The 19,142-nt window shown below is 35.5% G+C and overlaps 1 protein-coding gene across 1 annotated transcript; it reads left to right on the top strand.

Moving 5' to 3' along the window:
* The first annotated feature begins 1,432 nt into the window (after nt 1-1,432).
* LOC118437790 lies at nt 1,433-5,397 on the top strand. The gene is made up of 6 exons (XM_035857163.1): nt 1,433-2,298; nt 2,521-2,657; nt 3,612-3,698; nt 3,784-4,503; nt 5,145-5,199; nt 5,263-5,397. Exons 1-6 carry the CDS (start codon nt 2,174-2,176, stop codon nt 5,279-5,281), a joined length of 1,143 nt encoding a protein of 380 aa, XP_035713056.1. The 5' UTR covers nt 1,433-2,173; the 3' UTR covers nt 5,282-5,397.
* The last annotated feature ends 13,745 nt before the right edge of the window (nt 5,398-19,142 follow it).

Raw genomic sequence — 19,142 nt, 5'->3', positions numbered from 1 at the left:
AGTAATCTAGTCCTGATACTTCTAGTGAAGACGGTAGTAGAAATAGGAGTCAAATTCAGGTCAGGTAAAATCAAGTAAGGTCAGGTCAGGTCAGGTCAGGTCAAATTAAACTTGCCAGCAAGGTAATACACGATTTCGTCCGTCGAGGCTGACGAAAATTTACATTTTCCAAAGAAAATTCCGTCTTCTGGATTGCCCAAGCAATATTCCCATCTTAAGTCCGGTCAAAAACCATCGGGGTATATCAATATTTGATGCGTGCCACATTTCAAAGCAGTACGATAGCGTTACTTAGCTTTTTCATGCAACTCTCAACACGTAGGCAAAAGTGGGGAAAAAGACGCTTCCATAGCTCGTGGGCCCCTTGTACCCCCGAGTTAATGAATTTATTTCAAAGCCTGAGGACCCTCGAACATCATAAAGTCGATAGAAACTTCAAATATTGCTGAGCAAAATAAATACAGATTTTTCATTTTAAAATATCGACGTTCGCGTATCGTTTTGCACCACCTGTTTTTCTAGTTTTTCTAGCTAAGTAATTTTCCCGATGAAGCTGGTACATCTACTCTAATAAAGTGTTAGTATGATCCCTGGCTCCGTGATGCGATGAAAGTTGCCCCATAGAGGAGACAAAGAAGGAAGCGGAGCAACCACTGCATGCATAAATTTTCATACTGCATAAGTCTCACTTCGCCTGCACGTGACTTTCACGTACGCTTGCCATCAATCTCAAATTAAATGTCTTGGTATATAAACACAGTGTGCAAGTAAATTGAGTGGTTAGAGCAGTATACATCACTCATCATCATGATAAGTCATCTTGATAAACACTATTAATTGATTGTTTTAGTTTGAGAAACTCCACCCACAGCGAGTGGCATATCAATTCGAATTTATTTTTGACGCTGAATCCAACGTCAATGGTTTTGACCTGCGAGGCCCCGTGACCTTGCCGTGACCGTGGTGTCCAAATATGGCTTATTCGTGATGTCGCATATCAATTCGAATGTATTTTTGACGCTGAATCCGAATCCGTCAAAAACTTGGGGTTAATTGTAGAAGTTAATGGGGTTTATGGAACTTAACGGGAGCGTGAAGCGTGGGAATTTAAGTAGTTAGCTATGGAATCACTCCCACACGACGGGAATTTAAGTAATTAGCTATTCAACTACTCCCACAGGGGGAAATCAAATTGTACTGTGACCAGATTAATTAAAATGCAGTATGACCTGGGCAAACCCTCACTCTGATGTATGTATGTAATATGACAAAGTCTCCACTGGGAATTATTTAAAGTATAGTATGACGGATTTTTCGCTTTGGGCACCCCCCCCCCCCACTGGAACTCTAGAACCCGGCCTTGGCCGGGCTATACGCTAGTATGTCATATTTATGTTATAAGTAAGTAATGCTATTTTACAGATTTGTGTGAAGTTTCAAGTCATTCGGTACACTGGTGTCAAAATTAAGCGAAAAAAACATATCGCCTATCGTTTTGCTCCTGACTGTATGTAGCATCGCTCGCACTCCATATGTATACCTTACTTTCTATGCCTGATTTCTGGATACAATTATGGTTGATGATGCATCCGATATATATTATCGCAAGTATTTTTGTGTGCATACTGTTGTCTTAATTATACATATATTGGCACCGCTAGATTGAAGATTAATTCGTCCTTTGGGTATGCCCAAGGAATTCCTGAGACACTAAACTAACCACTTTGGACGGGAGGCAATACATAATTTTTGGGTCATTTAATTATTTTTTCGCTAAATTATAAGTCATCTGTTTGTATTGTGTTGTGTTGTATTGTATTGTGTATTTATTTGCAAAACTTTATCATAATTGATTTCTTAAATTCGAAGAGCGGACCATTGATAAATGGAATACATGCATGATACAGAACCGCAAGAAATTTTATCAGTAATTCATTCCGTCGAGTAGAGTGGAATCTACAACCGAACCCGGAAGCTACATAAATAATTGCAGATTTGCTTGCAAGACCCAAACAATCATTATTGTCTCACGACATTTAATGCATATTTATATACTTTCATTGGTGGCTAAATTAAACAATGTCACATTATTTGTTTCGACAGCCAGGCTAATTTAGTTGAGTGAATTATTTGATCGCAGTTGTGTCCTGCACTGAATGCTGGCAGACATAAAATGCGACACTATTTTCGTTTTGTGTTGGCTTTGTTTTTCTACACGATGCCCGCAGGATCAAGTTGGATAGAACTCATCGATAGGAAAAATGCCCCCAGATCGACAGGGTTTCAGGTGTTAGACACGTAAGTACGACATTAACCAGAATTTGCACTCAAAACAATGGCCCATATTTGGGATTACGATGTGTTATATACTCTATTGTAATAAATTTGCCAATCCACGTTAGCGGATTACTGGAGGATTTATGTACGTCGTATATTGTGTTTATTTTGGGGCATGTACGAATCTCGGATTTTAATTGATATGAATTACATAATCAGATAATTTAATCTCATTACTTATAGCGACCAGTATCCTGCACTGCATAGAAATCGGGATAGTAACGTTTCCAACATTGAACAAGTCTCCAACCCGAACGTCGATCGACAACTTGTACCCGCGCAGTCGCAAGAACTCGATAATCTCAACAGGTTTGGAGACGGTAGGTACATATGTACATGCATAGAAAGCATCTAATTTGAGTATTTAGCGTCATTTTAAGGTTTGTATTTATTAGAAAGTTCGTACAGGCTTGATTTATCACTTACATATGATGTATGGCACTTAGCTAACTAACCACATTACCCAACAATTTACATACAAGTCTACCTCGAGTTTTTTTTAACTTCTCAACAAGAGTTAATCCACTATGTACACAGGGTTCGCTACCCTGGGTTTTTGTGGGTTGGGGTTTTTGGGGTTTTTGTGGGTTTTTGGTGTAAATTGAAATAAGATTCTTTAAACTACAAGTTAAATTAATGAGAATTAAATTTTCGGATTCAGCATGAAAGTTTGAGCATTTTACGTGCGACTTGAATTTCCAAGTATCATTACATACGTATTTCTGGTTTATTATTCGGTTTCCATGTTAAACATTAAATTTTGACTTGATCCAAGTCAATGAAAAAATTTCATTCTGAGTACGAATATTGAATTAGTTTTAGTCTAATATATAACTTTAGCAATTTGGTCTTAACCCCGCCCCATAATCTACAAAAACCCACAAATACCCCGAAAACCCCTGAAAAACCCCGGGGTTTTCCGAACCCTGTATGTACCAATCGATATTAAGATTTTGATACATTTACTTACTGCCCGTAAGTAAATGGGGAAATTTTCAATTCACCCCAATATTAAAATTCAGGAGGTCAACTTGTAGCGCTTCTAAATATAAGTCTGCTGGTCACGACTTATAATTTAACTTAAAATTATAAATCATGTGCGGAAGCCTTAAATTATTCTTTGGTTTTGCATACATTTATAGGTAATATAGTGTATTTTCTCCATATTATTGTGCAATGTGAAACCTGTACATTTACGCACTTGACCCCCCATCTAAAAAATGTCCAAAAAAATTTAAGAAAACTCGAGGTATCAATGAGCTCTGATTTTTTAGAGGATGAAGTATCCTGCCGGTCGGAGGAGCATGCAAAAATTGTGTTCGTGTTTGACGGCAAATACCCTTTCTACTCAAGAAATCCCGGTAATCTTCCAAACCTGTACAACTGTCTGTGTGAATAACAGGGTAAAGGTTTAAAATTTGCCTTTTTCCGTGTTCAAATTTACAGATCGTGTCCATTCCGAATTCTACATACAATTGGCTCAAAACAACAGACAAACTTTACTAATCGATAATATGTACGACCTCTTCCATCATATTTCAATCGGTGTCACGTCTTACTCGGACTGGAAGACAACCAATGAAGATCTACTTTACTGCTACAAGTTCAAACATCAAAAATTAAACCCTGGCCTCCTATATACGGAAATTTATCCCGACAATGCTTTCCCACAGAACGGAACGGAGGGTTGGGATTCCGTATTGAATGCCGTGCTGTACACCGCAATGGATGGAAATATGGATTGGGGAAACGGTAAAAAAGTTGTCATCTTCGTGTCGAATAAAAAATGGAAATGGGAGGGCGATTCGAATAATCACAAAGGCCCGGAGTATCAGCTCCCAAGCATAACCAAGGATATGATGGGGGATAACAGAAACAAATTTTGCGATTACAAACCAATCTCAAAAAAACTGTTTTTCGACTTGACCGAGAATTATAAAATCATTGGATTGCTGACCCCGAAGGGTTCTGACCCCGCTAACAATTTTTTTAACAATCCGCCCAAAAATAAAGAAAATTACAAGATGCTGCGGATCAGTGGAACAGATACTGATGGCGCGAAGAGTATTGAAACTGTCTTATTTCCAGCTTTGCGGAAATATCTTTGCACGTGCAAAGTGGTGTATGAATTTGCCCTGGTGGTCGATGCAACCATGACCTTTATAGGTGAGTTTAATTTCTTCCTGATTTTAGCACTCAGGAGGAGTTGAAAAACAGGGCTTGAACACCACGCATATTTTTGTGTGCTGGTGGGTTACAGGTTTTTATTTTTTAATCTTGAAGATTGGTAGGGTAATAATAAATAAATAACGTGCAAAAAAGTTACCTCCAACCACTTCTGGGGCTCTAAAACCCAAGATTTCGATATCTGGATTTCTGATGGCTTCAGGTGGTACATAGTATTTGCAAAACGATTAAAAATCTCTGACTACATCCAATTTGGGACTAATATATTATTTGAGGTACACGGGTAGCAAATAGGGGGCGCCAGGCAGACATTGGTTTAGTCAGAATCGAGTGCAAAGATGTCATTGGCCCACCAGCCCACAAAATCAAAATCGTGGTCCTTTTCACGATTTTAAATTAAACGTCTTAATAGCAATGAATCATAATTTCTCGTGAAAAGTCCATATTTCCATAAAAGTTGATAAAAGTTTATATTAGCTCACGGAGGACCCACGATTTAACTCAAGCTTTGTGCTGTACGGCGCAACGAGGAAAGTGTTTGGCAAGTTTCGCTCAGAGCGAAAGCCAGAGCAGGAGCTGACGACCAGTAGATTTAACTATTTGAGAAATTTAATTTTCAGAATTTGAGAAAAAGTCGTTTTTCCAGCCAAAATCATATCCCGAGTGCATAATAAGGTAGCTCAAATTATATCTTGCACATTGTACATATATCCAAATTTTAATTTAATTTACATACAGTTTCGCCTCGTATAATTGACCAATCAATGGGTCCTCCTTTACCCGCTTGTTGCGTGTTATAGAACCTATTATTCGAAAGCTATCACGGGAAAACAAGAATTCCAAATTCCATCTAACAACATTCGCGGATTACCCCACCGAAGAGAATGGCAATTTGAATGGTTCCTTCTGTTACAAATACGTCATGACAACATCAAATGTTGACGATTTCTTGGATGCGATAAAATCCATCGATAGCACGTTCGGAGGACATGACGAGGACGAATCCAGCCTCACTGCCCTTCTCTACACGGCTACAGAACCTAAAATAAATTGGACCCTAGGGTCTACTCCTCATACAAATAAGGTTGTTAAATTAATTGCCATAGCGACCGATGCATACTACAAATCACACGACAACATTCCCGAAAACGCGGGTCCCGAATATAACTATCCAGTTCCAAACGGGTATGCTGATTGCACGTACGGCCCACCTAAATTGAGAACACTTTTTGATCTCTTGCGCAAGGAAAAAATTTATCTTATCCGTTTTATTTACGGATATTACACGTCGAACGACTGGGACAAAGAGTTTGACAAAAATACATATCATGGTTGGTCGAGCAATAGCGAAGGTGACGAAAAAGCCATAAAAACCTTGGGGGAGGGTATTGATGCACACGCGCATTTTATATGCAATCCTTAGCTATCCGTTACCAAAGTTTCCAACAGTTGACAGTTTCCAAAAGATTGTTAGTAAAACCACGATTAACTTATGTATGACTCATTTTGAAAGAAAACAAAATATTACAAATTAATAAAAGTTAAAACTTACTGTTTCTTGAAGCGCTGAAACCATAGCTCACAATGGAGGCGCAAACCATGTTCAGCCCAGATAATTTTTTGACTTTATTACTTTGAAAGAGCAAGTCTTTACAAACAACATTTGGTTCGGCACTTGGGCAGATGCGCAAATTTCAGCACGTTATGGGCGCCGCAAGTTCGCCAAAACGCACGAAGTTGAGCTCGCGCTGGGCATTGCCCGAAAAATCGTGCGTTTTTGCGAACTTGCGGCGCCCAAAACGTGCTGAAATTTGCGCGTCTGCCCAAGTGCCGAACCAAATGTTGTTTGTAAAGACTTGCTCTTTCAAACTAATAAGGTCAAAAAATTATCTGGGCTGAACATGGTTTGCGCCTCCATTGTCAGTCTGAAATATTATTTATCATTTAGTACATAAATATACTCGTATGTAATTTTCATACTGTAAATGCATCTGATTTAGGCAGCCATTCATAATTAATTCTTTCTTTGCGTTCCAAATTGTCAAAATTATACCATAACTAGTCTATAAGCCCAGCCTCATGACGGGCCACACCAATTATTTTTCACGATCATTGCAAGAATATTAAATTAAGCCAGTACATAATAGACGCGATGCACTAAGCTCGATGAAAATTATGATTCTAAGTAAACAAACAGCAAATGTAGTTAAGTCAGGAAGTCACTAAAGTCTTTTTATATTTATTATCGAAATCCAAAATCATCCAGTAATTTTTATTCTGCTAAGGATTTTTAAGGTTCCTATAAGGATTTCTTTAATGTTGCCGCGGAAAATTTTTATGTTGCCAAGGAAATTTTTTTATACTGCTAAGGAAATTTCTTTATTTGCTAAATAATTTTTTGACCTTTGTAAGGAATTTTTTTTATGTTGCCAAGGAATATTTTTGACGTTGCTAACGAAATTGTTTTGTGTTTCTAAGCAAAATTATTTATGTTGCCAAGACATCAGAATTTTGTCATGTTGCTAAGGAATTTGTTGTGTTGCTAAGGAATTTTTTTCACGTTGCTAAGTTAAATTTTTGACGTATCACAGGAATTTTTTAAATTTTGTCTACGCATTTTTTTGACGTTGGTAAAGAATTTTTAACGTTGCTAAGAATTTTATTAACGTTGCTAAGGAATTTTTTTACTTTGCTAGGGACATTTTGTTATGTTGCTAAGGAAATTATTTTATGTTGCTAAAGAATTTTTCGACGTTGTGAAGGATTTTTTTATGTTGCTAAGGAATTTTTTTGACATTGCTATGGCAATTTTTTTATGTTGCTAAGGAATTGCTGTAACTTTACGAAGGAAATTTTGTATTACGAGGGAATTTTCAAGGCGTTGATGATGGATTTTTTGTACGTTTCGGAGGTAATGTTTTTACATTGCGAAGGGATTTGTTTGAACGTAAGTTGTAACATCGATTGTAGCATCGGTTGTAACATTGGTTGTAACATCGATTGTAGCATCGGTTGTAACATTGGTTGTAACATCGATTGTAACATCGGTTGTAACATCGATCGTAACATCGATTGTAACATCGATTGTAACATAGGTTGTAACATCGGTTGTAACATAGGTTGTAACATCGATTGTAACATCGGTTGTAACATAGGTTGTAACATCGATTGTAACATCGGTTGTAAGCTACATAAATTGTACCCGAAAATATATGCGTGCTGTGATTGGCGGATTCAGAAAGCTGGCAACCAATCAGAATGCTGGGATGTCACGGAACATTTCACGGGACGGACTTTTCGAAATTATAATATAGACTAGCCTATAAGCCCGTCCTAACGACGGGCAAAACTTCAAATTATTCATGAACATATAAAAATCATTCACAAAAGTAAGCCAGTACGTCTGTATGTAACTCGCAACGTGCTAATCTTCACGAAAATAATAATTTCAGAGTAAGCCATAGGTAAACATAATTCCGTGAGTGATGAAGTAGTGAGGGTTCTCCTGACATGAGTGATGAAGTAGTGAGGGTTCTCCTGACATGAGTGATGAAGTAGACACAATATTTGTCATGTTTCGCAAATTGATTTAGGAATTTTTATAAGGAGTTAAGAAATTAATTTTTATATTTTGCTAAGGTGTCTTCTTTATGTTGTGAAGTAAATTTTTTTACGTTGCCAAGGAAATTTTTAACGTTGCTAAGGAATTTGTATTATGTTTCTAAGGCCATTTTTTAACATTGCTAAGGAATTTGTTTTATGTTGCTAAGGAAATTTTTAAACGTTGCTAAGGAAATTCTTTACCGTTGCTAAGGAATTTTTCTTATTTTGCCAGGGAAATTTTTTTATGTTGCTAAGGAAATTTTTACACGTTGCTATGGAAATGTTTTAACGTTGCTAAGGAATTTTTTTTATGTTGCTGATGAAATTTTTTGATGTTGCTAAGGAAATTTTTTTATATTCATAATCATATTCATAATCATATTCATAATCATATTCATAATCATATTCATAATCATATCCATAATCATATTCATAATCATATCCATAATCATATTCATAATCATATTCATAATCATATTCATAATCATAATCATAATCATAATTCGTATCTGTTCGCTGATTGGTGGAGCCGAAATTGCAATAGCCAATCAGAATGCTGGGATGTCACGGAAAATTTCACGGGACGCACTTTTCGAAATTATAATATAGATTTATTCCCTAAATATTTACAAGCGGGCTATTTATCGTACATATGCACAAGGGAATTAAATTCTACCAAATATGGCGACGTTGGGTATAAGGGATTATTTTATTTTGCAAATGCTGTGAAACAAATCCGAAATGTATTTATTCATTTTATCGCACCAGGGTTGATGATATCCACTCTGTAAATTGGGATAGCAACTGCACCCGGAAGCAGCCTAAATCATTGTAGATTTGATAACCACGAAACAGTTATTATTGTCTCGCAATATTTAATGCATTCATAACTATATAAATTAACAAACAATAGCACATTATTTGTTTCATAGACAGCAATACTAATTCTGTAGGCCGAATTACTTCATCACACCTGTGTCCCGACATAAAATGCGACATTATTTCAGTTAAAGGAGACCTGCGTAAAGAAGTTGCGGATTGCCAGGCGGATGAAGATTGTCAACTGTCCATCGAGGGATTGACTTATTGTAATAGAGAATATGGCATTTGCTCATGCGAGAAAATTAGAAAATTAGAAAATTGAATTAGAGAAAATCCATTTGGGAATAAAACCATTTGTAGCGGTGCGATTGTAAATCGGTTGCAAATTTGGTTGTAAACTAGCGCCATATTTTTATATCAACTTGTGAATTGAACAGCTTTCCTGCGCCCTTTTACATCCCCGGATTTGAAAGATTTTATCCTCTTTTATGTTTTTCAAAATTACTTACATCAGATCGCAGCGATATACTTTTATGTACAGATTTAATTTATATAAATATGTACATAAACATCTATATTATAATTTCCAAAAGTCCGTCCCGTGGAATTTTCCGTGACATCCCTGCATTCTGATTGGTTCCCGGGTTTCGGGGTGAACCAATCAGGGAAGAGATAAGATTTCGGTTATGATTTCGGTTATGATTTCAGTTATGATTTGGGTTATGATTTGGGTTATGATTTGGGTTATGATTTAGGTTATGATTTCGGTTATGATTTGGGTTATGATTTGGGTTATGATTTAGGTTATGATTTCGGTTATGATTTCAGTTATGATTTGGGTTATGATTTGGGTTATGATTTGGGTTATGATTTAGGTTATGATTTCGGTTATGATTTGGGTTATGATTTGGGTTATGATTTAGGTTATGATTTCGGTTATGATTTCAGTTATGATTTGGGTTATGATTTGGGTTATGATTTGGGTTATGATTTAGGTTATGATTTCGGTTATGATTTGGGTTATGATTTCGGTTATGATTTAGGTTATGATTTCGGTTATGATTTCAGTTATGATTTGGGTTATGATTTCGGTGATTTCTGTTATGATTTAGGTTATGATTTGGGTTATGATTTCGGTTATGATTTCGGTTATGATTTCGGTTAGGGAATGTAATATCGATATCGTTTTCGATATTTCGATATTTCGATATTTGAATATCGAAATATCGAAATTTCGATATTGAAATATCGAAATTGGAATCTTGCAATTTATGAATTACTTTAATTAATTTAATCTTTTCTTGTGTGCCAAGAATTCAATTTTGGGAACTTTGAGGGTGTAACTTAACCAAATATTAATTTCAGAAACTTTTAGAACCGGGTGTAACCAGGTGAAAAATCACTTTGGGAATTTTGGGGGTTAATCAATTCAAAATTTAATTTTCGAAACTTTAGAGTTGTAACGTAGTCAAACGTCAATGTTGGGAACTTTGGGGGTCTAACCAATTCAAAATATAATTTTGGGAACTATGGGGGCGGTGTAACCAATTCAAAATTTAATTTTGGGAACTTTTGGGGGCGTAACCAATTCAAAATATAACTTTACGAACTTTGGGGGGTTTAACCAATTTGAAATTAAGTTTAGGAAACTTTGGGGGTGTAACCAATTCAAAATTCAATTGTGGGAACTTTGGGGGTGTAACAAATTCAAAATTTAATTTTGGGAACTTTGGGGGTGTAACAAATTCCAAATTAAATTTTGGAAACTTTGGGGGGTGTAACCAATTCAAAATTTAATTTTGGGAACTTTGGGGGGTGTAACCAATTCAAAATTTAATTTTGGGAAGTTTGGGGGTGTAACCAATGCAAAATTCAATTTTGGGAACTTTGGGGGGTGTAACCAATTCAAAATTTAATTTTGGGAAGTTTGGGGGTGTAACCAATTCAAAATTAAATTTTGGAAACTTTGGGGGGTGTAACCAATTCAAAATATAATTTTGGGAACTTTGGGGGTGTAACCAATTCAAAATTAAATTTTGGAAACTTTGGGGGGTGTAACCAATGCAAAATTCAATTTTGGGAACTTTGGGGGTGTAACCAATTCAAAATTAAATTTTGGAAACTTTGGGGGGTGTAACCAATGCAAAATTCAATTTTGGGAACTTTGGGGGTGTAACCAATTCAAAATTAAATTTTGGAAACTTTGGGGGGTGTAACCCTGCCAAATTTAAAGTTTGGCAAGTTTGGGGGTGTAACCAATTCAATTCCAATTATTAGATCTTAGAGGGGGTGTAACCATGGCCAATTTCATTTTTGTTTTAAATTTTGAGTGTGGAACCAAGTCGATAGTAAATTTTCGTAAATTTGGGGGTGTAACCAACTTAAAATTCATTTTTGGAAAGTTGGGGGGTAGGGTGTGACCAAGGCAAAAGTAAGTTTTGAGAACTTGTGGGGTGCTATGAGGTAAAAGTTCAATTATTGGAACTGTGGGATTTATTTGGTGACCAAGTAAAAATTCGATATTACAATATCGAAATTTCGATATTTCGATACCGAAAATTCGATATTTCAATATCGAAATATCGAAATTTCGATATCTCGAAATATCGAGTTTACATGCCCTAATTTCGGTTATGATTTCGGTTATGATTTCGGTTATGATTTCGGTTATGATTTCGGTTATGATTTCGGTTATGATTTCGGTTATGATTTGGGTTATGATTTGGGTTATGATTTGGGTTATGATTTCGGTTATGATTTCGGTTATGATTTAGGTTATGATTTCGGTTATGATTTAGATTATAATTTCGGTTATGATTTAGGTTATGATTTCGGTTATGATTTCGGTTATGATTCCGGTTATGATTTAGGTTTAAAGAATCATAGAAGTATTCGTTAGCTGCCTGCAAAATTCTCCCTACCCAAGTAAAATAAAAAAAAAAATAAAATCCTAAAATTCCAATTTAGCAAAGTTAAAAAATTCCTTAGCAACGGCAACGTTAAAAAATCCCTTAGCAACGTTAAAAAAATTCCTTAGCAACGTTAAAAAAATTCCTTAGCAACGTTAAAAAAACTCTTTAGCAACGTTAAAAAATTCCTTGACAAAGTTTAAAAAATTCCTTAGCAACGTTATAAAAAACTACTTACAATGCTCATGTCAGACATGTTTCGCACGGATCTTCTTCAGACCAGCACTAAAATATCAAGGAAGTAATCACAAACAACAATTGGTGTGGCACTTGAGCACTTCTGCCGAATTCGTGAAGTTATGAAGGTTTTAAGTTGGCGAAAACGTGTCTTTTCACCATGCGAAACTATACGGAGTTCGCCTCTCCGCTTTTCGATTTTCTCTTGCGCTTCTCTTCTCCAGGTCATCGGTTTTCACATTTCATTCAACATTGAATTTATTAATTACCCAACCAAATTCTCATCCGATTTTCATCTTGAGCTTTTAAATAATTTTCTAACACTTTTAAATATTTAAAATGGATTCAATTAAGTTCTTAAGCGGAAATCATTATTTTTTAATTGGTTCAGAATAGTGGACTCGATTGTTAAATTTATTTTACAATCCGGATTTATATTTGTAAACCTATTTGAGTATAAAAAATCAAATATACCAAGTTTCCTATGTGTGATAAGGGCCAACATCACACAAATTCATACGAGTTTTGTCATCAAAATTTCTAACAACACGCAACGCAAAAGAAATTAAAAAATCGAATCCACCATTCTGAACCAATTTTTTTAATTCCCACTGATAAGAAGTTAATTGAATCCTTTTACAATATTAAAAAGTGTTCAAAAATTATTTAAGAATCGCAGATGAAAAATCGGATGAGAACTTGGTTGGAATTAATAAACTCAATTTTGAACGAAATGTGAAAATGGATGACCTGGCGAAGAGAAGCGCAAGAGAAAATCGAAAAGCGGAGAGGCGAACTCCGAACAGTTTCGCATGGTGAAAATGCGCGTTTTTGCCAACTTAAAACCTTGGCCATTTTGCGAATTCTGCAGAAGTGCTCAAATGTCACACCAATTGTTGTTTGTGTTTAGTTCCTTAATATTTTAGTGGTGGTTTGAAGAAGATCCGTGCGAAACATGTCTGAAATGTGCATTGTTAGCAACGTTAAAAAATTCCTTAGCAACGTTAAAAAATTTCGTTAAAAAAACTCGCGCCAGTTTCATATGTACTTCGTTAATCCAAAGATTTTGGTGGGTTCGTTTTAAACTCTAAATTTGGACCGTCTTTAAGACGGGCTTATAGGCTAGTCTATTTATAATATTCAATTGATATTAAAAAATTATGACGTATTTCTGCAGAGCACCATAATTGTTACAATTATTTTGTAACAAGCAGCGCATTTGTTCTATGCCTTAAATATGTGAGCAAATCTTAATTATGTTTCCATACGTTTCCCATTTTTTAATTTTGAAATTGTGTAATTGAATAATGTAATGACTTGAGTTCCGAATGTTAGAAATATGTACATGTAAATATATCACGGTTAAGAATGTATGTATGTCCTTCGTATATTTGAATACACGTCGGACCGGACGTACAAGCGTGTCCTATGGAAGGAGTGTATTTTTTTTTAAATAAAATGGAACTCAATGAAATTAATGGTGAACAATGAATTAAATATTTAAATGTTTGTTTGCATATAATGAATATGTAATCTATGAATAATATTTTCCAATTAAAAAATTGAAGTACATAATAATAGTCCTCATTTATGTTTAATATTATTTATTCTCCACCATCCTCCGACTCTCTTTCTCGGATGGTCATCTTGAACGGAAGCGGAAGGACCACGGCACGACCCACAAATTCCAACTTCTGAACTTCCTCTCCTTGAACCACTCCCAAGTGGAATTTTTTTAGAGTATTGATGAAGAAAATGAAGGTCAACATGTCTCCTTGCTTCTCAGCTGGACACCTCCGTTTTCCTGGCGACAATTACAAAATTCAGGCAGGATTATTCGAGTCATTTGCATAGACAAATATTTATGGATCGAAGTAAATCTCACGCAGGTTACCAAGGGGTGAAACCAATGTCATAAAATGCATCGAAATGAATAATGAATGTGTTTTTTAAGTTGGAAATCAGTTAAAATTAGCTGATGTGCTTTAAACACTTCTGACATAGGAACAAATTTAACACTATGATGAAATTTGCGAAATGTGAGGTCAAAATCGGGGTCACGATTGAGTTCAGGGTTAAATTTTCGTTAAAGTTGATATAAATACACATCAATCTTAACAGTCGGTTACGCTTCGTGACCTGTGAGGTCAATATCGAGGTCATCATTGTTACATGACCTGTCCTGTCGACATATTTATCAAATTTAACATTTGGTGACCTTTCTGTGACCTTCTTTACCTCGCCAGTGGCCACAAGGCGGTGTCACCCCTTGAAAACCTTAAAAATAAATAAATACCTGTTCCAAACGGTAAGACTAATTTCCGCTTGGCCGGATCAACTTCCTCTGTTCCAGGAAGGAACCATCGTTCCAAGAGAAACTCGTCAGGGTCTCGCCAATAACGCGGGTCATTGTGCGCCGTTACCAAATCCGGCAGGAGAATGGTGTCCTTCGGAATGGTAAAAGCAATTTAATAAAGTTGGCAAAATGTGCGTACTTATTCTTTTTCGATAACCTTCATTAAACCAAATTTATGGAGTTATGCACATATGTAAATGCCCTGTACTAATATTAAGTATGACATTGAGACGGTTCACTGGAATTTGTAATGATCCCAGATATGGTCGAGGCATTATAATTAAGCACATTTATGAATAAGTAAAGCATTGAAAAATGTGTCTAATTTTAATTTTTCGACAATATGAAGGCGAGAAATTTGGAATTAAAAAGTATTCACAAATCTGAGATAGCCTTGTAATTAACAGAATCTCACATTACCAGTAGTCATTTCATCCTACCCCAAGCCAACAAGTTGTAACCAAGTCCATAAAATATTAGTATTGCCCCAAGTTATTGTCTCAATAAGAATTCAGGATGGAGAAATCTTTCCTGGTAACTACACTCTAAATAGTTTAGAGACAAATCGGCACCCGACGGAGGTACTATAGTGCTCTATTTTTAGGTAATGATTTAGGAGACGTTTTGTCACCAGGGGGAGATAAGTCAAAAACTCATGCATCAAGCGCACGTGAAGTTGTCATTTACAAAATTCAATACTGTCATGTAAAAAAATATATTTTTCAGATAAAAATGTTCAATTTTTTAGTTACGACGTCACGTGTGTTTGATACACGAGCTTTTGGCTAATCTCCCACTGGTTATGAAACGTCTCCTAAATCATTACCCAAAAATAGAGCACTATAGTACCTCGGCGGGTGACGATTTGTCTTAAAATTATTTACAGTGTAGTCTGATTTATAGGTAAGAATGCATTATGTAAACGTTTAACTGGTCTAAGGAGAAATGAATTTATTATTTCTCTCCACTACACGTTGAACACATCACATTTAACGTATGAGACGTACATACATAAACCGAAAACCTTCTGACTTGTTTATTACGAGGAAATTTTTTCCGGGACCTTAACAATTTGGTAATTCGTTTGAAAATGAAGGAAAGTTTTAAGCAATAAATTAGAAATCAGATCAGACAAATGAATTGTATATAAGGAAATCTAGTAGGTAATTTATTTTTTATAGGAGACAGACATCCACACTAAAAACTTACCAATTTGTGCAAAACCGATATATTTATGTATTTATGAACGTGTACATATATTTTACCAGTCGACCTTAACTATTTGAACCGCAATGTCGTTTTACGAGAAATTGCTCGGATTTATTACTAATTATAGGTTTAATTAGCGTCGATTATAACGTCAAACCCCATCCCCCTACTACATTCGTGGTCTAACACTTGTAAGTAAGTAGTAATTGACATGTACAATTACAATTACGGATTATTTCATAATTTAGATTTTAATTTCAAGTACTTCATTCAACAAATGTAATTGGAATTTGTAATTGAAAATGTAATTGGTGATGTGCAATTCCACGAGATTTATCCAGGTAAATTGTGCAAGCACTAACAATGGAGGTCTCCCAACGTATGCTCACAGAATTGGACGAAATTAGTGTCAATCGATCACAAATACAATTAGTATGAAATTTGCAAATGGAACTATCTGCCAATACGCAGGTTTGGCGGAGATATTTGCATAAAAAGAGGAGAAAACGCGCCAAAAGGCTGGCATATTTTTCATTTTCCAAATTTGCTGCGCATGTTTCCCGCTTTGGATGCAAATATCTCCGCCAAACCTGCGCATTGGCAGATAGTTCCATTTGCAAATTTCATACTAATTGTATTTGTGATCGATTGACACTAATTTCGTCCAATTCTGTGAGCATACGTTGGGAGACCTCCATTGTGAGTTGAAAAACTGAACCAGGGCAAACGCAAAATAAAGTCGAATTTTATCTCGTTCAGAAGGCAGGACCGGGATGTGATAAAGTATACAATTCTGTCAATAACGTAAGCCTGTCAGTCTAACAAGGGACACTCACGACCTGTCGTTTGAGTCCAGGGTACCCACTATGTTTTTTAGAATCTAGTAGGACCCCAGATGAAGGATTCATTCATATTTCCGTGTAAAACTCATATTTGGCGCCATGGCGTGGCGCCAAATTCGCCAAATTTGATGGTTTCTCATTTTAAAACCGCCGTAACTTTTGAAATCCTGGACGGATTTTCAAAATTTTTGGAAAAAATCATGACAAGGAGTTCAACTTTCGTATTCTATGAAATTTTTTCCAAAATTATCGCTTTTAACTTTTCGCAAAATTTCGAAATTTCGGGTTCGTCGAAAAAATGCTAAAAATATCTCAAAAATTGAAATTTTTTTATTTTCATTTTTTTCTCTAAAATTTCGACTTTTCTGATCATTTTAAGCATAAAATTTTAAAAATCCGACATAAACTGCGAAAGTTATGGGGGTTTGAAATTGGTCGAAAATGCAAATTTTTAAGTTTGGCGCCACGCCATGGCGCCAAATATGAGTTTTACACGGAAATATGAATGGATCCTTCATTTGGGGTCCTAGTAGATTCTGAAAAACATAGTGGGTACCCTGGACTCAAACGACAGGTCGTGAGTGTCCCTTGTAAGTAAATAATGTGCCGCTGTGTCTTTAATTTACATAATTATCAACTAGGGTATGAACTAAATGTTACGAGACAGTGCTCCTACGAGGGGCTGCCAGGGGGCGCTTTCCCAAGGGCCGGGCAGCGAAGGGGGACGGGCCCCGGTGTCCATTAGAAACAAATTGGCATGGACAATTATTTATGCACGTGTTTCGAAGTTTTTGAGCAGTGGCCTAGCGTGCCAATGTCAAATTACAATAATTAAAGACCGTCACACTGTTATGAAACATGAAGTTTAGTAAAAAAAAAAATAAAAAAAAGTAGAAATTTGGTGCAAGATTAGTAATCTCAGGAATAGATGTACCAGTGAATAACCTATTTCTTTTTTGGCACAAAGTTGCTAAATATTTTGACCTATGAATATATTTGAATATGTTCCGACTAATAATTAATTTTATCTAGATATTTTTTCGATTTCATGATTATCAATAATATTTAATCGTTCATGAATGTTCAATGACGCAATAAATCAATTATTATTATTATTATACACTCCGCATCATGTATATACTCCGTATTTCCTGCACTCTGTATCAGTGTAGGAAATTGGAAGCGGAGTTAAAATCCTTGAGTATATTTCTGCCAGCCACGCGCTCTTAAAGAATGCTGAATTTGTATACAATCAAAGTGATAAGAGATAGAAAAGCCAAGTTTAATCGAAGCAATCGAACCGAGATAATACGAAGAAATGTTAATCACGGGTGACAAATTTGTAAAAACATATGGTTATACATATGTGTATTGGTGGAATTACACTAAAATATTTATGCTACGTGGAATTCATATTTTATTATAATTTGCTTTGCGCACGCAGCCTATTGAAATTTTAGCTTGGCATAAATTGTAATTTAAATACTCCCTAGACATGAATACATAAATATGTATTAAATCTGAGGCATATATGTAAGAGACATCAGTTTTTCCAGAAACAACAATTATCCACATATAATTTACAGACATCCTGTGCACAATTATTTTACGTTATGATTAGATTCTTTCTTCATTAACTCACAAATTCATATAGTCCAGTACACATCCTACCTAGTTCACTAAAGAATAAATACGGTTTACTTACGAATCAAGAATTAGTGCAAAACACAAAACTTTCGTGCTGCTTGGATGGCTGAAGCGGACATAAATTTTTCTATTTCAGTCTCCTGAAAGCTAGAAGGAGATTTCAAAACAAAACATCTCGTATGTATAATTCGTAGTTGACTTAGAACACAGTCCTTGGGGAACAATTAAAAATGTCAACAGCTTAAGATAAACCACGTCAGTCAAACTTGCATACTGACAAATATGTTATCTGTGTAACCGTTGGTATAATAATTTTCGTAGAGATATTCTAAAAATCTCCATTGTTCAACCAACGAAATCGAACGACACGTTTTCAAATTGTTTTGTTGACTTCATTCAGCTGTGCATCATTGCCAATTATTTAACTCAGTCACTCACGAAAAATTTATTAGACATGTTTATGTAATATCTGTTAAACGGAGGTTAATCGAGATGGCAAAAACATTACGTCTTTCACCGATTTTTTTACTTTATTTACTTCAATCTCAACCCATAAATTGTTCTGAAGTTCTACCAGTATTTGAAATCTTGCTGGGCAATTTAGATACTTGTGATGTTCAAGTACTTCATGATGAACCAACCATTGATGTTGATTGGTTCAGCATTTTTCTTCCTGCGAAAATCATTAACATGGGAAAAGATAAGGAAAATATGTACAGTAAAGAATTTACTAAAATTTGTTCTTCAATGAAAATTGACATATCACAATTCAGAGTCCGTTCAACCTGCAAGGTTGCAATCATCCTCTCAAATTTCGGTATTTCCGAAGATATCGGTGGTGAAAATATGATTAAATTAGATAACTGGATTTATAAAGCTATGAATTGTCACTTCATTTACTCTGATTTCCGTTTCACGACGCAAGAACAAAATACGATTGTGACGTACGTAAGCACGTTGGAAAATAGGGAAAGATTTGCAAATATTTACTTT

Source organism: Folsomia candida, unplaced genomic scaffold (assembly GCF_002217175.1).
Source record: "Folsomia candida strain VU population unplaced genomic scaffold, ASM221717v1 Fcan01_Sc016, whole genome shotgun sequence".
Classification (NCBI taxonomy): Eukaryota; Metazoa; Arthropoda; class Collembola; order Entomobryomorpha; family Isotomidae; genus Folsomia; species Folsomia candida.
Note: the sequence above shows the minus strand (reverse complement) of the source record. Positions and strands in the feature narration are given on the sequence as shown.

Bases quoted from the DNA above. Each gene is read 5' to 3' on its own strand.
- LOC118437790 (XM_035857163.1), top strand. From the start codon at position 2,174: ATGCGACACTATTTTCGTTTTGTGTTGGCTTTGTTTTTCTACACGATG. The intron at 2,658-3,611 runs GTAGGTACATAT...CTGATTTTTTAG, and splicing joins TCTCAACAGGTTTGGAGACG to AGGATGAAGTATCCTGCCGG. The intron at 3,699-3,783 runs GTAATCTTCCAA...TCAAATTTACAG, and splicing joins TTTCTACTCAAGAAATCCCG to ATCGTGTCCATTCCGAATTC.